This window comes from Anomalospiza imberbis, chromosome 8, assembly GCF_031753505.1.
Source record: "Anomalospiza imberbis isolate Cuckoo-Finch-1a 21T00152 chromosome 8, ASM3175350v1, whole genome shotgun sequence".
Lineage (NCBI taxonomy): Eukaryota > Metazoa > Chordata > Aves > Passeriformes > Viduidae > Anomalospiza > Anomalospiza imberbis.
Window position 1 is genome coordinate 23,900,168 of NC_089688.1, and position 20,066 is coordinate 23,920,233.

Here is a 20,066-nt window from a genome sequence, read left to right on the forward strand (position 1 = left end):
AAGCGCTGAGGGCGGCGAGGGACGGAAGGGCGGTCCCGCCGCGATCTTTCTTCCTTCGCCCGGGCCCTGAGGGGTTTGTGCTCCCCGAGGGGCCTCCCTTCGCTGCTCAGCCCTGCGGGTCGGTGCCGCAACTCAGAACGAGCTCCACGGGTCTGTGGCCCTGCTTATGGGCTGCCCAGTCTTCGTCCTGCTTCTCTGCGGGTGGAAAACTAGCAAGGCAGAAGCTTGAGTGATAATAGTATTGTGTTAAAAGTATTGAGTGTTAATAGAGCCTTGTGTTGTTGAGACAGTAAGGAGTGCGTGCCTTTATATAACGTAGCTGTAAGCAGGAAGACAGAGGACGTAGTTACAGACGTACCCAAAGTGCAAAAGTCAAGTAAGTACTGAAAAGCAAAATCGTCTTTTTCCCCTTCAAATTTTCTTTACTTGCTGGACAGAATTTTTTGTGCGGTGAACAGCATTACTGGTCGAGAATGCCAAGGATTCTTAGCCGAAGATACAGGGAAATGATTTTAAGAGTGCAGGAGATCTGTGTGAATATGCTGCCAAGTAACAGCATTAGCAAACCAGAGGAAAAAGTATTTGTTATGGTCATTTAAAAACGAATTTGCATTAGAAAGTAAAGGCAGAAAATCGGTAGGATTGCTTGGGGTTTTTAAAGCTATCTCTTAGGCTTAAAATTATTTTGCTCCTTGGAAAATTCTTACTACATATTTGTGATATACAGTATGCATAAGAATGTTGTTGCTTTTTCTAGGCTCTTCCTTACAAAAAGACATAATAGTATTAAGCTTCCGTTATATTTCATGGATGCTGTGGCTTCCTGTTTAATTGATAGATTGCTAAAATACCCAATTAACTAGACTCCTTACTAAGGTCTGGGGTTTTTTAATAGAGTGCCATATGTTCAGTGTTGAACAGCTGGGGGAATGTTGACTTCTAAGATAAATGAGGACCTCCATCCTTTGGTATCAAGCCCAGGGTTGCTGGGCTGTTAAGGCTTTGGCATACTGAAGCTTTGGCAGTGAAGAGGAAGCCCCTTGTGCCAGCCCTGTGTTGCCTAGTTGTGTTTTACTGGATTTTATTCTTGAGAGGCTTCTGTTTCAAAACTCGCAATTGCAATTTGCAGGTGAGTGGAGGTATAGCTGTTGATTTTCCAGCTGCATTCTGGTCATTAGTAGTGATTCACAATTGCTAAATGAAATTAAACATTGCCAAATCAATTTGAAGTTGGTTTGTGCTGGGAGGTGTGACTTGACCATTTTAATTAAGGTGCCTTTCTGAGTGAGCTTGGGATCTTTCCTGTTAATCAAAACTTCCACCTGTGTGAGTAATTACTTTTTTAAGCAGCATCCCCAGAAGGATCACATGAGACTGGATACCCAATTATATTGTTCTATAGAAAAGACTGTTTACATTTGTGGACAACAAAAATCCTCCTGGCTTCAGAAAGCTTTAGGAGCAAGGGGGAAAATAATATATAAAATGGATTGTAAAAGGCTTCATGGCAGTTAGTTGTGTCATACATCCTCTCAAAGAAAAGCTGTTCACAAAGCAAGATGCTACTTAGCACATGAAACAGTTGTGTAACTTACGCAGATGTCCTTTTTGAACATGCCAATTAGAAAATAAGCCTTAGAATTTCATATTAGAGTTTTTTACTCATTTCTGCAGCCACATGGCTCATTATAATCGGGTGACAATAACACCATAATTCATTCTGTCATTTAACAGAGACAGCTATTTATCTCGAGATGGAAGAGTCAGTGCTGGATAAATTGCCATCTTTGTGCAATACTCCAAAGGATTCTGGGGCAGCACCTGCACAGGGCACTAGTTCAGGGAAACAGGTATGAAAACTTCCTACTTTTCCAATAATGTGATTGTTCATAGTAACAAAAATGCTGGTGAAATCATCAAGGAGACAGAAGTCACTGAGATACTGCTTGCTGGAAGGCTAGAGACAGGCACCTTATACCTCTAGCTACAAGGCTGTGCAGGTAAGGAACGTGCCTGGTGTAGTTTGCTCTGAAAATGCAGATGCTTGCTGTGAATACAAAGTGATGGAGCAGCATAACCCAATGGCATATTAATAAATTTAAATACTATATAGGGCATGTGGTGGTTTTTTTTGCTTCTTTCTTTCAATCTTTAAAATTCTTCAGTTTCCTCATATCCTATGTTTCTAGGTTGCTGTGCATGCAGGATGACTTTCTATGACTTCTGCCTGCAGTGGAACAAAGTACAGTGCTTTCAGTTTGTATATTCTCCATAGTGCTGAGCTCTGCTTTGGTCCTATCCTGGGATGTGAAATGGTGATACTGTCACACTCAACATCCAGATCTATGCAGGACAAGCCTGGTTTGAAAGTATTCTGTAACTAATCCCTCACTCTTGTATCTTAGAGCATTTCCATAAATAAAAATGTTAGACACAGATTATAACAAATAATTATTTTGAAGAAAAAAAAATGTTTTTAGATGCTTGTAAAGTGTCTCAAAGCATGAACAGGTCAAAATTATATAGGTTTTTCTAATATGTTCTAGAATGCAGATGTTTTGTACTAGTTCTAATACAGATGTATAGGATGGAACAGCAGGGAAAATAACCCTTACCTCCATTAAACTAGAGGGGAAATTGGTAGAATAAAATTAGCCAAGTTGAAATATACCATATTTCTTTTACACAAACACTAGATGAGTAAGTTTGCCTCAACAGAATACAAGATTTTGTCCAAGAAAATGTGGAGCTACACCTTTCCATATCTTGGGGCTGTGTGTGCAAATACAAGTGAAAGGAAGAAGTTAACTTTGGTCAAGTTTTTGACGGCTATACAGACAATTAGGAAGTCTGGCTTTACAATGATAGTTAAATATATTACATATTCTATGTAAATAATAATGATTGGTAAACAGTTACTTGAGATATGATAAAAATTTAAGAATATTCTGACCACCTGGCTTTTCTGGTTTTTTTTATTTTTTAGCAAATGAGCGCAGCTCTGAGAGAACGATTAAGGAAAACAAGACGTTCATTTAATGCCAATTTTACAGTGGCAAAGCGGCTCAAAATAGACACTGAAGAAAAAGACACTGCTGGTGCTGACACAGTGTGCTCGCCAGAGACGAGTACAGACTGTTCCAGGTTACAAGATGGTTCTGAAAACCTGGAAGGAAATGGCACTGGACATACATGTTTCAAAAGTCCCTCACAGGAGAGTGATCCCTGTGGATCAGCAGAGAATTTGGATGTGCTACAGGTTGATCTTGGTCAGCAGCAGTCCCTTGAAGAGAAAATAAAGCTGGTGAAACAAGTGCAAGAGAAGGAAGAGCTACTTCGTAGGCTCAAACTGGTGAAGATGTATCGATCCAAGGTGAGGCAATACTTAATCACTGTTTTTTTACTGTGGTGGTTGTGTATTGTCTCAGTTTAAGGTATTTTATAAGATTATCTGCAGGGTATCAAAACCCCCTTAGGTCAGCAGATGATGACTCTTTTTTTTTGTGTGTCCCAATTTCAGAACAACCTGTCTGAGCTGCAGGCTTTGATAGTGAAGTGGAGAAGCAGCACCCAGCTGATGCTGTATGAGCTGCAGTCGGCCTTTTCCGCAGATGGCAAGAAAGCGAGTCTCACTCAGCTCATCGACACTTTTGGGTTAGAAGACCAGTTACTGCACTACAGCAGAACAGAAGAAGATTTTGTAGATGCATAATCTACAGCTGCAGAGCTTTCTTTGCACAGACACAAAAGCAGAAAAGACTGAATAAATTCTGATTGTGTCAGAAGTGTTGGTCAGACAATGGACGTTATGCTTTGGGGTTAGGAGGTTTTCTCTAGAGGTACTTGTAAAGCTGTGTGCATACATACAGTAGGCACTGTAAAAGGCATTACTTAATGGAAAAAAATCAAACTCGTGATGTTTTGGAGAATCTGTCTTAATGACTTGGTCAGTGAATTTTTATTGAATGAAAATAAAATTAAGTCATAGTTAAACAGGTAGAAAGCAGTCCATTTTTTAAAATTAGTGTCTGCATGGTTACTTGTATTGAAATAACTCAAATTGTCAATTCTGTTCATGTTCAGACGGGGAAGAGTTCAGTTTGTTGGGAGATACACCCATTTTACAAATGTCTTCCTGGTGCCAGTCAGCCAATGAAGGCTAATGACAGCATTTTGTGAGTTAAGTGAAGATAACTGATTTTCATGGTGGTCATATTCCAGAGCCGAGATAAGATGTTCTCACTGGCTTTAACTCCCGCTGAGGGAAATGTGTCATAATGCAGCTGCTTTCAGGTTCTGGTCAGTCTCTTCAGAGCTGCTGTCTCATAAGCATTCTGCCACAGCCTGAGTAATAGAAGGGAAGGCAAGAAAATTGAAACCAACTTCCTATTCTACTACATCTGAGAGCCAAGGTGTTTTCTCTCTTCAAATAAATAAGAAAAACAAGGCCTTGTTTATTGGGATTGCTTCAAACACAGCATCATAAAGCTGAATAAATCTTTACAATTTCATTTCTTCTCCAACAAATGCCTTTTTTGAAAGTTGTTTTTATTTAACTTGAAATTGCTTACTTTCTCATCATGGTACCTTTTGTTTTTTATTTTCCCTAAAATCACTGTTTCTCAAGTGTAACAATACATAAATCTTAATGACTATACAATTCTCCCTGCTAGGAGTCTTGTTTTCTTATTGGTTATACCCTATCTCTTTTGTTTGCAGGTACAATAGCCTGCTTCCTTAATAAGGGAGTAATTTCTTAGACATCTCAAGAGAAAGAAAATCAAAGATCATACAGAACCTTTTAACCATTGGTTAAGGCTCTTTAGACTTCAGCCTGTACCTACAACTTGCTCTTAAGAATACTGACTCTTGCTGTCCAGGGAGAATTAATGCAGAACAGTCTTTATTGCAAATCACATTTTGAGTATTTAAAGCACTATTTCTCTGCCTTTTTGGACATGTGCAAAAAGATGATGGTGCCTGGTCCAGGTACCAGTTATCTTCACTGAGGTTGGAATGATGATGCTTCTAGGTTCAGCAGAAAGACAAAAGGTCTTGTAGTAAGTGAGATCTAATTAGAATCCTTACAAATCCCAATTAGAGATGATAAAGCAAAAAAAGAGAGATATAAAGGATCACAACTGACATAGTTTTTTCTTACAAATGTAGAATTCTAAGCTAAGGTATCAAAGCTATTGCTGCTCTCACAATGAAGTGGGTTTAGATATCATGTGACTTTATGAAAGAAGAAGGATTGACACACACACCACGGAGCAGGGAAATTAAAAGCAGGGAGAATGCCCGAGAAGGTAGATTGGGCTCCAGTAGTAGTTTATCACAGGTTCTTTATTTTTCTTAGCTGTCATTGAAGGAGCTGGCAGGAAAATACACTGCATCTCAGTGTAAAGGGGTGGGAGATGCTAGCAACTATTTCAGGAGGCCAGATGCTTCCAAACCTGGTTTTCCTGTAATTCTGCCCATGGCAGCAGCCACAGCTCCTGCTGGCTGTGGGTGATTATACCACAGTAAGGCACAGCTGCCTTTGGGATAGGGCCAGGTCGCACACATGGTCAGGACAAGCATCCCTACATCTGCTCAGAAACTTACATCTGTGCCATCACAAGGGTAAATTATTATGTCAAATCCATAGACATGATGCCAATTCATAGATTTCTTTACAAGGTTCTAAATTGCATATTGCAAACAATGGACATACAAATATACCTGTTCTATCAGTCTACAATTTCTTGTATCCTTTGTTTTCTGTAATGAGCTATATAGTTTATATAATAAAACCAGTAGAAATAAATCTCATCAACTGAAATATAATGGGATTAAGACCAAGTGTAAAAAATACAAATCAGACAACCATACATCTTTCAAACTGAAGTTATTTAAAGGAATTATAGAAGAAACAATTTGTGGAGAGAAAAGTTCAGGGAGAAGAATCAGCTGTCAAAACTCTTTTCCCTTGGATAAGACCATGGTGTTGTTCATCTCTTATTCATCTCTGATTTTTAAATAATATGGAGTGTTCTTGGATTACAACTTTCAATTTCTGACTGAAGAATTGCAAGCTGTTTTTCCTGTTCCCTTATAAGGTTCCGTAGGTATTTCTGCTTCACAATCTCTTGGTAACGCTGCCTTGTGATCTTTTCAGAAATATCCCGTGTGTCTGCAGAAAACAAAGAATTAGTGTTAGCCTGTGCTCACAGGGGATGTGTAGTCTATATGGGACATGTCCTGGGGTTATTCCAATTTCTGTATAAACCAGGCAAGCATTTTAATAAAGGCTCACAGTTGGGCTTAAGAGCCTTTATAGTACTGAATAAAGCAAAATATTTCAAAAAGGCACTGGGCATGCTTTCTTTAGCTTCTAGAAGGTACCCACTGTGTTGCAAATCTGTAACTGTTTTCCACTAGTGGAAAGATCTCTGTAAGTTTTCCTAATAGTGAGTACTATTCTTAGCTCCACATTACTTTCTCTGTTCTCTTGGAAGGGGGGAAAGAAGCCCATTGAACAACTCTCAGAACAAAATGAAAGCATGTTGCCTATGAAGTTATTAATGACTGTAATAATTTGACTTGAACAGTTCCAGGAATTCAGCTAGCTTTGGTTACAAGAGCCACAAGAGTCTCCAGGTAACTGTTCATAACCATGTTAGCTTTTGGCAGGAAGGACTCTGCTCATTGTGCAAATACATGACAGACAGGCATTCCTTGCCCCTCAGCTGATGGTGGAGAACAGCACTGTCCAGCGCTGGAGTTACTTTCTGAATGTTCTTTGCTTGTGCTTTACAGTGCCTCACTGGACTCACCAGCTGCCTCGAAGATGTGCATCCTCTCTGACACAGAGACAAGCATTTCCTTCAGCTGCAGGCTGAGCTCGTAGTTCGCTTGCTCTTTTAGACGGATGCACTTCTTCAGCTCTCTGACTTTTTTCTGATGGTTTTTCACATTCTTCTTGTGCAACTGTCCATTTTGAGATGAATAAAGCCAATATATGAGATCATACAAAAACTGTTCAGACAAACTTATGATAAAAAGTTATAATTTTAAGCACTGTGTTGTAGCTTGACAGACTCTCATGTATGTTGATTTGACTACTAGCACATTGTAAGCTTTACTTTGTAAAGTGTCTTTCACACATGGTATCTCAGTTTATGGAGTTCTAATTTAAGGAACAGCCAAGGAATAAAGAGGTATAGGTCAGGAAGATAGATATATTAAAGATAAAACTTGAAAGGCAAAGGGAAAAAAGGAAGTCAATGGAATCAGCGAGTTAAGGACATGCTCTTGGCTGCTGGGAGCTGCTGAAGCTGATGGATGGGCTGTAAAGGGACAAGATAAATACTAAAGCTTGGAGAGGAAGAGGAAGCTGATGCCAACTAGCACAACTTGGAAAAAATCCAGTGAAATAACTTAAAAAAAGGACAGTCATAATTGGAATGATGAAATACATGAAGTAGCCAGCAAATCAGATTGTTGGGTCTCTTATTTTGAATACAAAGGGAAGGGATACTTTGAACAGGCTGTTGCTCCTGGAGAGAAACATTAAACAGTGAAGACCGAAAGAATGCTTCATTAGAAATGGAGGAGTGACTTCTATAGGCAGTGCTATGCAAGAAATTATTAGCAGATCTGCATTCAGATGCTCAGGATAGGAAAGTATTTAATTCCAGTAACAGAGCAAGTAGACAGGCTTCATCTCTGCAGCAATCCATGTGTGACTGCTTCCAAACACTAGAGAACTGCTGCTGTAGACAGCACAGCTCAAGTTGAGGAAACTATTGAAAGCCAGATGGACAAATACGTGATATATCTATATTTATATCTATATATGTGTGTGTCTCTCAGATGTGGTGGTTCCCTTGGATTTACCTTATCCATGATGCCAAGGCTCTGCTCCATCCTTGCTAGGTGCTGAGCAATGTGGGCGTCATAGTTCTGCACAGTTAGGAACTGAAGAAATAAAACCAGAAAGAAATTTTCTTATGCCTGTTCATTCTAAACAATTCCACCCTTCTATGAAGAAAATCATATTATGTGAAACTCAAAACACTGGAATTGTGCCGTGGTAAAGCTTACTAGTGATCGTAAATGGACCTTGTAAGGATATGCTTGGATGCTGTGTGAGCTAGACTGTGCAGCTGTTAAAAAGGATGTTACCTGTTAGATATTTATAATGGAAACAAGGGCCAAACAAGTATGCTGAGGCTGTCAAAAACCCCAAGCTATGCTTTTTCTTGTAATCTAAGCTAACATAGCTGGAGGCCTAAGACAGTCTGTCTTTAGGCTAGAGAGGAAAATCATTATTTTCTGTCTAGTGGCTTCCTAATAATTCTTAGTTCTTTTCTTGTTCTATCTGCATAGTAACTGACATATCAGAGAATTTATTGATTTTTTCCTTGAGCACACTGCTACTAAAATACCTCTTTATCAAATGACAAATGGTAAACCCCATAATGTTTTATGGATCTATAACAGGCAGTGGACAGGTTTCTGTAGATGTAGATTCATCCTTCCAGAGTGTAGTCCCACCAAAGTGACAGACAGAATCCTGTGGACTGTTCTAGTTAGAGAAGGAGAAACGGGAAAGACCCTGAAGGGGCTGCTTGCCTACAGGATGAAACTTCTTTCACTCACTGCTTCATTAGCAGCCCTCATTCAAAATGGCCTCAGGTCCTTGCCCACACACATTTTTCTAAGCTAGCTTTCTTTCCATTCCTGTTGTTGGGGTATCTGTTACCTTGTCTTTCCCACTAACCCCATATTTCTAATCAAAAAGTGACTTAAGTCAATTCCCTCAGGCATTCAAATTCAGATTAAACTGGTAAATGCCTTTACTTTGGGCAGTTTAACTCTCTCTGAAGGGCAAGAGTTCTGCTCATCAATTTAACGAACTGAGCTAACAGCAACACTGGTGATAAATTTGCCACAAGAATTTTTCAGTGCACTGTCACAACACCTCTTTGGAAGCTGTTCTGGTGATTGGTGTTAGTTATGAAAGTCCTGTGGCTGTGATTCAGAACAAGCATTTTGTGGAGCAGCAAGACAAATGAAGATTAGGCAAAACATATGTTTTGAATTTTCTTCTAATCCTTTGATTGAATTGCAATATCCTTACCTGCTGATCCTTACTTTCCCTCTCCTCTGTGCTTTATAGCTGTCCCCACTGCTGTATCTCCAGCCTACCCATCCTTCAACATCCCTTACTCCAAACCTTTATGCCACCCACATCATCATCACCATATGACCATTAAATTTCTCTACAGTCTTCTATGTCCCATAATGCAATACCCTCAGGCTTTCCCTACAACCTTTCTTCTTCCTCCTTTCTTCTCCCAGTGGTATCCTTGGCTGTGTCCCACAGCCTTTACCTCTTTTTCCTGGCCTGCCAGCTGGGCTTGCTCAAAGCTGTGTAGGTGCTGACATGCTGGCCGGCTGCCCCCTCCTGCCTGCCGGGCATGGCAAACAATTCCCTGCTCTGCTGCTGGGCCAGCGAACAGCAGCGAAAGGAACGCTCAGTCTCCGAGTGGAGCAAAGTTAAAAAATGTCAGTGCGACACCAGATGGGGGCACCTCAGACCTTCCTCTTGAAAAGGACTGTTCGATTTAAGAGATCTGTTCCTTGAGGCTGCAAAATTCTGATTCCTTATTCAATGCCAATTTTGAAACACTAAGAGTTAGGACTAGCTTTGCCTTAATTTACACTGTAACATCCCAAAGAATTTTGTCACTGCTCAATCTCATGAGTAAGATTTCCCTTTGAAAGCTGAATTGTTGACCTATTAGGAATCACGTTTCTCTGATAATAAAGAGATTTATGAGACATAAACTATCTGTCTTACTGGTATAGGCAGCAAAATTTTCTGCAGTTAAAATATAAATCAGAAAAAGCAACTCACTAGCTGGCAGTCTTTTGAAATAGGTAGGATTACAATATCCCGAGCCTTCTCTTTCAGATCTTGTATCTGCATCTTCATTTTCTTGTGTTCCCATTCCAGCTGTATTATCCCTTTAGAGAAGTCCTTAAATTCTACCATGGCAGTAATTTTTTTTTCTCCTTGAGCCTAAAAAGCATAGATCAATCTTAATTAACACACTTTACAGATTATGGAATAATTGTTTGCAACAAGATGGGCAAGTTTCCAAAGTCATAATTTTAGTCAATTAAACATGCTATACTGCATGCCTCTTTCCAGACTTTGCTCCAGATGGTTATCTTTTAAGGAAGTTCATTCTCTTTTATGCTCTGTATCACAGAATTAGATCATAGAAATAGATGAAGAAAATGACAACTAAGCTCTTCCTCCATCTATCTTTTATAAGAATGGAAAGGCATTTTAGGTCTACAAAATACAAGCTTGCTCTGCTTAAGGTATTTTGCATATGTTACTGAAGGCTTTGTGGAGTAGCAGTAAAAGACAATTTTTGTATAGCTAAAATGCCTTAAAAAAGAACATTTCATGAGGGTATGAAAAATTGTTTTAAGTATCATCACCAAATTCACCTTACATAAAAAACTATTAATTTTTTAAATTTTATGTAAGCTACTATTTGAATGCTTCTTAACATGACTGTAAGTTTGCCCCCACCCGAGGGAATTTTTGGACTGGTGCCCATGATATTAGCATTTTCTAGTTACAATGTAAGTGTAAGTGATGGTGTGTCTAAAGACTGTCGCCATTTCATTGATCTGAATTGTATTGATCAAACATCAAGAAAGCAGTCTGCACTGCAATCTCTACATCATGAGAAGAGACATTAGAGAATGCTTAATAGCTTCTAGATTATAATTGAGCCTGCTGGTGTGTTGTAATGAATTGAAACTAGATGTCAGACTGGAGAAAAAGCTAAGCCCCTGAAGGACAGTACATTTGTTTAGAAAGCTTAAATTTCCTCCAGATAATGTAAATTACCGCAAGAGTGCAATTCAGTTCTTCAACAACCCTCCTGTCAATGAGAATAGCATCCCTGTACTCTGGGATCTGAGTACTTCCCAATTCCACCTGTCCTTGTTTTAGCAAAAACTGGACAGTCAAATTCTGCTGAAGCTTCATCTTCTCCTCCTTCACCCTAAGATGGCAGAAAACAAAAACAGCATTTAGTGATTTCAACAGGATTATAAAAATCCTCCCACGATTCTCAATGTTTATATTTATTACTGGTAGGTGGTATGTTCATGTAGAGCTTACTCTTTGACAGACTCTGTCTTCTGTTTGCTGCTAAAGTGACTACAAAATCTGAAACTTATGGTATATACAGATAAAGTTTTCAAGCACTGGATTCAGTTTAACATACAGTAGCAATGTTCTGGGGAAAATGTTATTACTGAAATGAAATCTTAATATCAATTGGAAAGAAAACAGAAGAGACTTTCAGCCAGGGCCCATTTTCCTGTATATTTTACTTTGGAATTTATTTTTGAATGATAATGAAAGTGAAAATTATGTTATGTAGATGAAAAAAATGAAATATTGCAGGTCCAAGCAGCAATGAAACCTAGAAAAAAGAGTGCAGGAGAATAGAGGTATATAACTTTGTAATTTTTGGTTCCGTGTTAGTGGAGTATTAAAGGTCAGCTGAACATAGGAAAAGACACAAAATTACCAAGTGAGTTCTTGGAAAGTGCTCTCTAATTCTGACTTCATCTTGTCATTTTCATCCACTCTTCTCCGGTGACAGGCCTGCATCTCTGCCAGTGCTAGAGCCTTCCATTTCACCTAGGCAAGCAACATTGTGACATTCCCAACACTTTCAACTTTGTCAGTATGTCAGGACAAACTTCCTCGAGGACAGAGAAGACAAGTTCTTAAGAAGATATCTGTATATATAAATATGCAGCCCAGTATTTTGAGAATCTCAGTACAGCATATGAGACATAAAGGTTACAATCCTTATACTCTGCTCAGGAAATTATTTGTTCATATATGAATAGGTTATTCATGTTAAGGGAAATCATATTTGCTTCTCTTTTGATCAAATTTCATGTATATCTGTCTCTGGATAATTCAGATTTATTCATTCATGCTTTTATAATGAACAAATACATTTCCAGAACCACCTTTTGTTAAGAATTGCTCTTTATAGTCTAGAAAAATATTGGAATGCATTGGTGCAAGTGCAGAATGCTTATGGGAGAGGATGACTTCAAGAGATAATGGGAATCAAATATCTTACAGGGTTTTTTTTGTATGGCTAGAGAAAAGAATTTTTAATGAAAATATAAAAATCATATATAATAATATCAAGGTCACAATCATTCTGATCAAATGCATCCATATTAAAATGTTAATTTTTCCTCTGAAGAACTACAGCTAAGCTAGAGAACAGGTTCACCTCTTATTCTGAACTGAATGTAGCCAGAACAAACTTTCAAAGGCCAATGGAGTATATGTATCCTGCATTGTTATTTCACCACTAGCTTGACCCTACGTGAGAACTCCACTAAAGTTTAAGACTCAAAAATATCAAGAAGTATATGGGCAAATAAAGAATTTTACATACCAGCTCCTCACTCTTCATTTTATTTCGTCTAGCTAGACAAAAATGTTCCCACACAGACTGGTCTAAGCCACTAGGCATGTGCTCAGGACTATCCAGTTCATCCATGGCTTTCATTAAAAGGGAAAGTGCATCTTGGTAATCCTCAGGTGATCCCTTCACATAGGGGTTAGCTGTGTCAAGGAGGGTTTCTGTCCTTGGGCTCCTAGAGCACACACACAGCACAGACAGGATGTACTTTGTATTTTCTCTTGCATAGAAGAAGGTCACAAAAACTAAAAACATTTCATACTCTCAATCTCTTGCAAAAAGCAAATAGATAAGACTATACAAAATAAGAATATTGTCTTGGAACCTGATGATTGTTTAGATTGCATTTAAAATAGATTTTGTGGAATGAATAAGGAAATGTATATTCAAAATAGCAATTGTTAGTGTGATGGGAAATTAGCTATTGTTAACTATCCAAAAAAAAAGCAGGCAATATAATTTAGACTATTAGAATAAATAGTATTCTCATTCTTGGCTCACAAGAACTATTAGTATTAATCAATGGAATTGGAGGGATCTTACTCTGGTCGATGTTTGTAAAGTTGTAAAAGCTCCTCAAAGAGATCGCCAGGTACATGAGCAAACTGCTTCATAAAACCATGTTCCAGGCTCTGGGGGTGGGGAAGAAAGCTTTCTTGTTACCACAATATCCTTTTTTAAAAAAGCATCAACCTGCCCATATCTTAGAAATACAAGATATAGTGCTTTTCCAAATGCTCCCAAACATCACAGGAATCTGCACTATTTCATAAATTCTTCTATGCACACGCTGTCCTTTACTGCCTAATTTCATTGATCAGTGAGTTGGCCAGAACTCTTGCTTACAGAGCAGTACATTCTTCTCATTATGAAGATACAACATTAGCTTTTAACTTCTGAAACTCCTTGTGTTTTCAAAAGTCTCACCTTCTCTTTCTGTAATGCATCTTTATAGGTGTCTGTGTAAGCCTCAACACCATATTTTGCAGTCAGGATTTGTCTTGCACCCTTGACCTACAGTAAAACCAAGAGATTTCAGGAATGAAAAATCCAGCAGAAGGAGTGAATGGCTATTCACATACAGTGATGAAGCTACACCTTCTTATTTCTAGAGATAACCTTGTGAGCTATTTTAATTAACTATATAGTGCATTCTTCAGGGGTCACTTGTATTTTAATTAACTATATAGTGCATTCTTCAGGGGTCACTTGTAGGTACTGCTGAAGATGAAGAGCTGTGAAATTAAACTAACCTGCTGCATAAGAATGTAACAAATTTGTCTAAGAAATGCTTACAAGCCTTTTGAAACATGGAGGGTAACATATGTTGATACCTTTTTTTCTATAGAGATTTCTTTTTACTTTTTTGTCATCTCAGGTAAGACTAGTCAAAAAATCTCAGATGCTGTTTAGTGGAGAGTTCTTAACTTTAGAATGCAATTTCCCCATTGTCATGACATTCTGCTATGTGTCAGGATACTAAAGTCACGTTTTATAGAGGCTGTTAAATGCTAATACTCTGCAGAGGAGATGGTTTTGTTGTACTTGACGGTTTCCATGGACCAAAAGTTGTATCAATGGGACCATTTAGAAAATGAAAAAAAAAAAACAACTGAAAATTGTAAGCTGGTATACACTTGGCCTCAGATAGCTTTAAAACTAGTCCAGCCAATTCAGTGGTGGGGGCTAGATGCCTGTTTGGAATCTCTCCCTGCAGCTCACAATGAGCTGCTGGCAGCTCCAAACACACACAGGATAAGCAGGAGATCTGACATGTGGGAGCAACAGGATATTTATTATCTGTGGACTCATGAACAGCTCCATGAAGACAAAGTGGGCAAAGGGGATAATATTGTCCCAAAAGCCAGAACCAACCTGCAGACTACCACAGTAAGAGACTTGCATTGAAACCTAAACCTACTACTGTATTTTCAGCTTGATGCCAGGTACAAAAGAATATTATATGTAGCAAACAAACAGCAGCATGCCCTTCTGAATGTATGAAGTTTTACCAAAGAGCTCCAGATGAACCGAGCTGAGTACCTATCAAGAAAACCAGAGGTATTTATAATGTATGTCACCTGTAAGAACTGAAAAAAAAAAGACCCTCTAAATTGTCAGAAAGTACTTTATGGCGAGATTTTGGTTTGGAAAGTGCAGACTTCACATGAAAATTTACTATAAACATTACATTACTACTAACAACAGCATTCCAAATGATAACTTACTTTTTCTTTCTTCTTTTTCATAAGGAATTTATGAAGTCCAGCTTCTCTGGTTTCCAACTCTTCATCCAACAGTAAAGCGTAAATGAGATTGACTATTTTGAGTTCTTCCTGTGAAATGATTGTAATAAAAAAAGTTAACATTTCTGCTGCACAGAGGCAGAGATGAAAAATTAATGTTTTTTGCAATACCTGGTAGATGACCATCTGTGATTTCAGTTTCTTTTCAGAGAGTTTGCAGACAATCTCATCAAAATTTTGTGTTGTTTCCTTGATGGAAGCTTCAAGTTTGTTCCATTCATTTCTCAGAAACTGGGGAAGGAAAGAACAAGAGCAGCAATACTACATCTGGAGGAAGAGATATTTTTTTATGTCTCTCTCAATATATATATATCTATATATATATGATGATGATGGAGAATGCACAATATAGAAATGTATAATTCAGCCACAAGGCCACAGAAATTACTTGTTTGGAAAGAGAGTTCTAGCAGGTTACAAAATTATGTTGTTCCAATACCACTTTGAAGAATAAATACTATTTTATTATTTGTGTTTGGCATCAGCAATCTGTGAATAAACCTGAAAAACAAGTATTTTAGAAATACTTGTACATTTGTGAAGAAAAGTTACCTTCTTAGGATATCACAACTTTCACAAGTTTTTGCCCATAGTAATTGTTATAAGCGGAGACTGCCTAATTTTAAGATAGGTAGGATTTATTTAGGATTTATTTAATATGATGAACATATGAGCACATGATCTTTTATTTAGGTAGGATTTATTTAATATGCCACATGACCTTTGATGATAATTTATTCTTAGTTTATCCTATTTATTAGTATTCATTTTTAGAAGTTGCTTCTGAGAAAGATTGGAAGCTTTGGTCATGAGCACTGTGAACAAACCCATATTTTCCTCATTTTAATTTACTTGTCTATACTCTTCTTTGCCTTCATTCAGTTCATTGACTTTTTTCTCATATTCTTCAAATACTTTCTTTTCTTCTTCAGTCCAAAGATCCTCAGGTCTGGATATAAAATCAGGTGGAGGAATATCCTGGAAGTATTGAAGAATAATATGCTTTAAAAAAGCAATATTAAGTCTACATCACCACACTAACAAACTACAGCATGCACAAAATTTAACAAAAGGTATTTCTTAGTAAGGTACAAGCTTTAAGTCAAAGTCACATATATATTCTGTTGCTTTGGTTTGTTTCTTGCACCAGTAATTTTAGTGTATATATATATATATATATATATATATACACATACTCACTGGCTTACAGGAATTCACTACTGGATCTTGCAAAATACAAGAATTTGGTACTCAAATACTACTGTCAGTACAAGATACACCAAATTTTCTGTTTCAGAACCCTAAACCTTACTCCATGCTAACATAAGCTTCTGTGTAGAATCCTAATTTTCCAAAACAGATTGATTTCAGAGGAGTGCTTGGGTCTGCCTGACCCTTGTTTTCTGGCACTCCTTCACATCCTTTCCTTCCTCTACTGCTGCACTATCTATATTTGGTGAGTTAAATGAAACACAGTGCTTTTCTGTAAGATCACAGCCATGGATGATTGACCCTTCCCCCAGCAATATAGTTGTTATAATGGTAATAGATGTACATTAAATAGATGATGTTTCTACACTATTCCACTGTGACAGGAACAGGTGTTGACAGGTAATTCTACTCAGGCAGTGGAATCTTGTGGTCTGTTTTTGTGTATGCTCTCTTATGGTCATAATGCAATTCTACAGTTCTCCAGCTTTCTTTGGTCACTGAGGTTGGAGATTTTTGCTGGTTGAATTTCACATTGCCAGAAGAGCCCACAGGTTTCCTAAAGGACATGGCAGAAACACATCTCACCATTTTCAAAATGTCTTCCCTCCTGATTTCCAGCACTCCACCCATCATGTCATCAAGAGCACGCAGTCTTTCATCGTCCTGGGAAGAACCACAAAAAATACTTGAAAGTACAAAAGGAAGTGTAGCAATTGCAAGTTTCGGGGATGATAACAGTGTTTGCCTCTAGATTATTCAGTGTGTAAAAGCAGATTGGTGCTTTTTGGGGATGTGTGTGAAACATGCCAAAAGTTTCAGTTTTTTTCTGGTAAACAGTTACTCATATGCCAAATAACTTACCAAAACTGCCATTTTGGCAGTTTTGGAAAGAACACAGGCATAGGTTACTCCCGGCCAACTGATAAGCTATGATGAAGGAAGTTGTAATTGTGCATCTCTTTTGGGGCCAGAACCATTTCTTTTTTTCACAGATGCATTTTAAAGCCAGAGGAAAGCACTACAGTCTTCTAGTCAGAACCATGGAGAACAGAGGCTGCAAACACATATCAAGCAGAAAGATCTTGATTGAGGAGTAGCATGGATTTGGACATGTCTCTAGCTCCCAGCCACCTGATATGGTGCCTATATTTTAAATTGCCCCTAAGCACATGTTTAAAAACTGTGAGTCTAACACTCTATCTTTTCTCCCCCTCAGCTGACCTATGTAGTTCTGACTGTAAACAATAATGATAAGGAAAAGGCAATATCATCATTACCTACCAGTTTAGATTTATTCTCCCATACTACATGGAATGTTTCAGTGCTGCAATAATTAAATAAGCCTAAACAGAGACAATGGCCTGTAAAAGGGAGGCTTCTTTAGTTACCGTAGCAGCAAGGCGTCTTTCCCTTTCAAGCTTAGCCAGCAATTCTGCCTGTTCTTTCTCCTCTTGAGTCATGTATTTCTCAGCTTTAATCTGAAGGCAGAAAATGAAGTCTGTATCAGGGTTCTTTTCTCCAAACGTGATCACAGGGACTAATAACCTTTGGAAAAACGGTGATCCTGGTTTTGGCTGGGATGGAGTTAATTTTCTTCCAAGCAGCTGGTGTACAGTGCATCCCACAGCCTGGGGATTGGTATGTTGGTGGTGAGCAGTTGTTTTTCATTTGCATCAGTTGTGTTTTCTGGGCTTTATTTCTTTATATTCTCATTATTTTCCTCTTAATTACATCTGTGATTATGTTTTAATTGCATTAATTACATTATGATTATAATTTTTGTCATTATTATTCTATTTTATTTCAGTAATAAAACTGTTCTAATCTCAACCCATGAGTTTTCTCACTTTTATCCTTCCAATTGTTTCCCTCACCCTGGAGAGAAGACGCAGTGAGTGAGCAGCTGTGTGGTGCATAGTTGCTGACTGGGGTTAAACCATGACAATGGTGTAATACAAATTCTCAGTGCTTGCTGTATCTCTGCTCGGTGACAATATTCCTCAAGTTGAAAATTCTCCTTTTGAACAGCAACAGAAACTACATTTAAATATTGTAAAATATAAACCACCATCATTTTGTTGCTATTAGTTGTGTTTTGTGTATGCCTTCTCTTACAGTGGGATAGCATGGACTGGTAAGAGAGCAAAGAAAAATGGGAAAAGATTGACCATGTGAGCAGATAAGATCAGTGGAATATATTGCATAAAAAATACAGTGTTTCTTTGTGACTAATTAATTGAATTTTTAAGTACATTACTAAGTATGCTCTAATACTTAGGTTTTTAGTTTAAAACTACTTTGTTTCAAAATGGCCCTCAGAGAAAACAGAGAAACTCTTAACTATGGAAACAATTCCTAAAAGCCCAGTTTGAAAGTCAGGAACAAAGAACTTTTATCTAATTTATGGGCATTTTGAAAACTTTTAAAAGCAATAAATTAAGTTTTTATACATGTTTCATTTCAGATAGACTTATTAAGGCTTTTCACCCTAAAAAAGAAAGGGAAGAAAATGAGCCAAAATGATGATTTTAAGCATTCAGACACATCTGCTTGTAGGTTTTTCAGTACTGACACAATGTCTGGAAATGACAAGAATTAGAAAGCTGGGTTTGAATGGGTCAAATATAAAGATGCATTTTTCAGACACCTCTGAATCCTGAACAGTGAGTGCTCGCTCCGGCATCTCATCATCTGTAAGGACTGGCTCCCACACTTCCACTTGAAGTTCAAGCTGTTCCAAGATTTCTTGGATCTTCAGGTTTCTTTCTTTCACTCGTGCTATCTCCTGCTCCTTTCGTTGAACAACTATGTCAAATTCCTCATTAAAAGCAGTTTTCACTTTGTAAATGACATCCTGGAATGCCGAAAAAGGAAACAGTAGTACTGGTCAGGTCACATCCATCCATGTTTATATACTACTCCTCAAGCCATCAGAATCATGAATGTGTGTGTTTGTGTGTGTGATAAGGAGATAAACTGGTAAACCTTTTTTGTGAAAATTGTAAGCATAGAGTTCAAGTCTGTCAAATGGACTTAGGCAGATGATCTCTTTTTTCTTTTTTTTCCCCTAAAAATTTTTATTCATTTTCTTCTACACATCTGGCACTTAAGAAAGAGTCTGAAAGAAACATGGTGCTGCCAAAGCTAGATAATAAATTAGGCTGTCCTCTATTTGCTAAAATGCACCATGAAAAGGATACAGATACCCTGAAATTGGATAACCAATTTCATGAACTCTTGTTCTTCCACAGCCAAGCAGGAAAAGCCACAGCACTAAGTGCATTTATCAGCTTTTATCTCAGTTACTCCGACTGGCGTGACTCTCCATTGTTCAGTGTCAGTATGTCCAAAATCTAACAGTGGCTGTGACTGGTGTAAAAACCAACAGATACAAGAGTGTCACTGCAGTAGGACAGATTTCAGAAGATATCACCTTCAATAATATTGTCTGATTGAGTTTCTGCTCCTTTGTGTGCAAGTCACATTGGTGGTACAGGATAGATGTGTCCCCACCATACTGAGAGCTCAGGCTTCCATTTAGGCAGAGAGATGCACCATCATCAGTCACTTCTCCTGCTGCCTTCTCTCCTTCTTCCTCAGATAAAGCAGTCTCAGAGTTAAGGTTTTTCTTCTGAACCTGCATTTCAGAAACATGGCAACTGTGTTAAGTTTGTACACGATCCAATGGCACACAATGAAGAAAATTCTAGAGGTTATATTCTTCAATTAACTCAGTGATCAAAATAATACAAGTCAAAATGATCACATCTGGAATACTGGGTCCATTTGTAGGTTCCTTAGTACAACACTTGGAATACTGAAGTAAGTCCAGTGATAGGGCACAAATATCAGTAAACATTAAACATTTTATATGTGAGGACAGACTGAAAGAACTGGAATTGTTTACCCTCAGGAAGGAGAAGGCTTGGCGGGGTTCTTTCTCCTGTGAGGGTTGTCAAACATGAGAAAAGGTAGCCCAGAGAGGTTATGGATTCTTTCACCATGGAGATAT

The 20,066-nt window shown here is 38.1% G+C and overlaps 2 protein-coding genes and 1 long non-coding RNA gene across 4 annotated transcripts in view; 1 reads left to right on the forward strand and 2 right to left on the reverse strand.

The window, feature by feature from the left end:
- Window positions 1–128: 128 nt before the first annotated feature.
- Window positions 129–1,964, reverse strand: LOC137478262 (uncharacterized). The gene is made up of 2 exons (XR_011001475.1): window positions 1,739–1,964; window positions 129–383 (listed from the first exon to the last, which is right to left on the reverse strand). It is a non-coding gene; the product is annotated as an uncharacterized lncRNA (long non-coding RNA).
- Window positions 708–4,511, forward strand: SFR1 (SWI5 dependent homologous recombination repair protein 1). Its single transcript, XM_068197994.1, is given in 6 exon segments — window positions 708–977; window positions 979–1,022; window positions 1,025–1,129; window positions 1,735–1,850; window positions 2,987–3,373; window positions 3,521–4,511. Coding segments are annotated over 6 exon segments (873 nt in total). The 5' UTR covers window positions 708–948; the 3' UTR covers window positions 3,713–4,511.
- A 1,362-nt stretch (window positions 4,512–5,873) lies between these two features.
- CFAP43 (cilia and flagella associated protein 43) overlaps window positions 5,874–20,066 on the reverse strand; it is a 43,181-nt gene continuing 28,988 nt past the window's right edge. For both annotated transcript variants that reach the window (XM_068197995.1, XM_068197996.1), the window contains 16 exons: window positions 19,488–19,691; window positions 18,702–18,908; window positions 17,443–17,532; window positions 16,640–16,717; window positions 15,695–15,820; window positions 14,954–15,073; window positions 14,765–14,872; window positions 13,464–13,550; window positions 13,080–13,168; window positions 12,510–12,711; window positions 11,613–11,725; window positions 10,922–11,078; window positions 9,908–10,072; window positions 7,882–7,962; window positions 6,819–6,972; window positions 5,874–6,175 (listed from right to left, as the gene is read on the reverse strand). In XM_068197995.1, coding sequence (XP_068054096.1) covers window positions 6,018–6,175; window positions 6,819–6,972; window positions 7,882–7,962; window positions 9,908–10,072; window positions 10,922–11,078; window positions 11,613–11,725; window positions 12,510–12,711; window positions 13,080–13,168; window positions 13,464–13,550; window positions 14,765–14,872; window positions 14,954–15,073; window positions 15,695–15,820; window positions 16,640–16,717; window positions 17,443–17,532; window positions 18,702–18,908; window positions 19,488–19,691 — 2,139 coding nt within the window. In that variant the 3' untranslated portion in view covers window positions 5,874–6,017. The remainder of the gene's footprint in view (window positions 6,176–6,818; window positions 6,973–7,881; window positions 7,963–9,907; window positions 10,073–10,921; window positions 11,079–11,612; window positions 11,726–12,509; window positions 12,712–13,079; window positions 13,169–13,463; window positions 13,551–14,764; window positions 14,873–14,953; window positions 15,074–15,694; window positions 15,821–16,639; window positions 16,718–17,442; window positions 17,533–18,701; window positions 18,909–19,487; window positions 19,692–20,066) is intronic.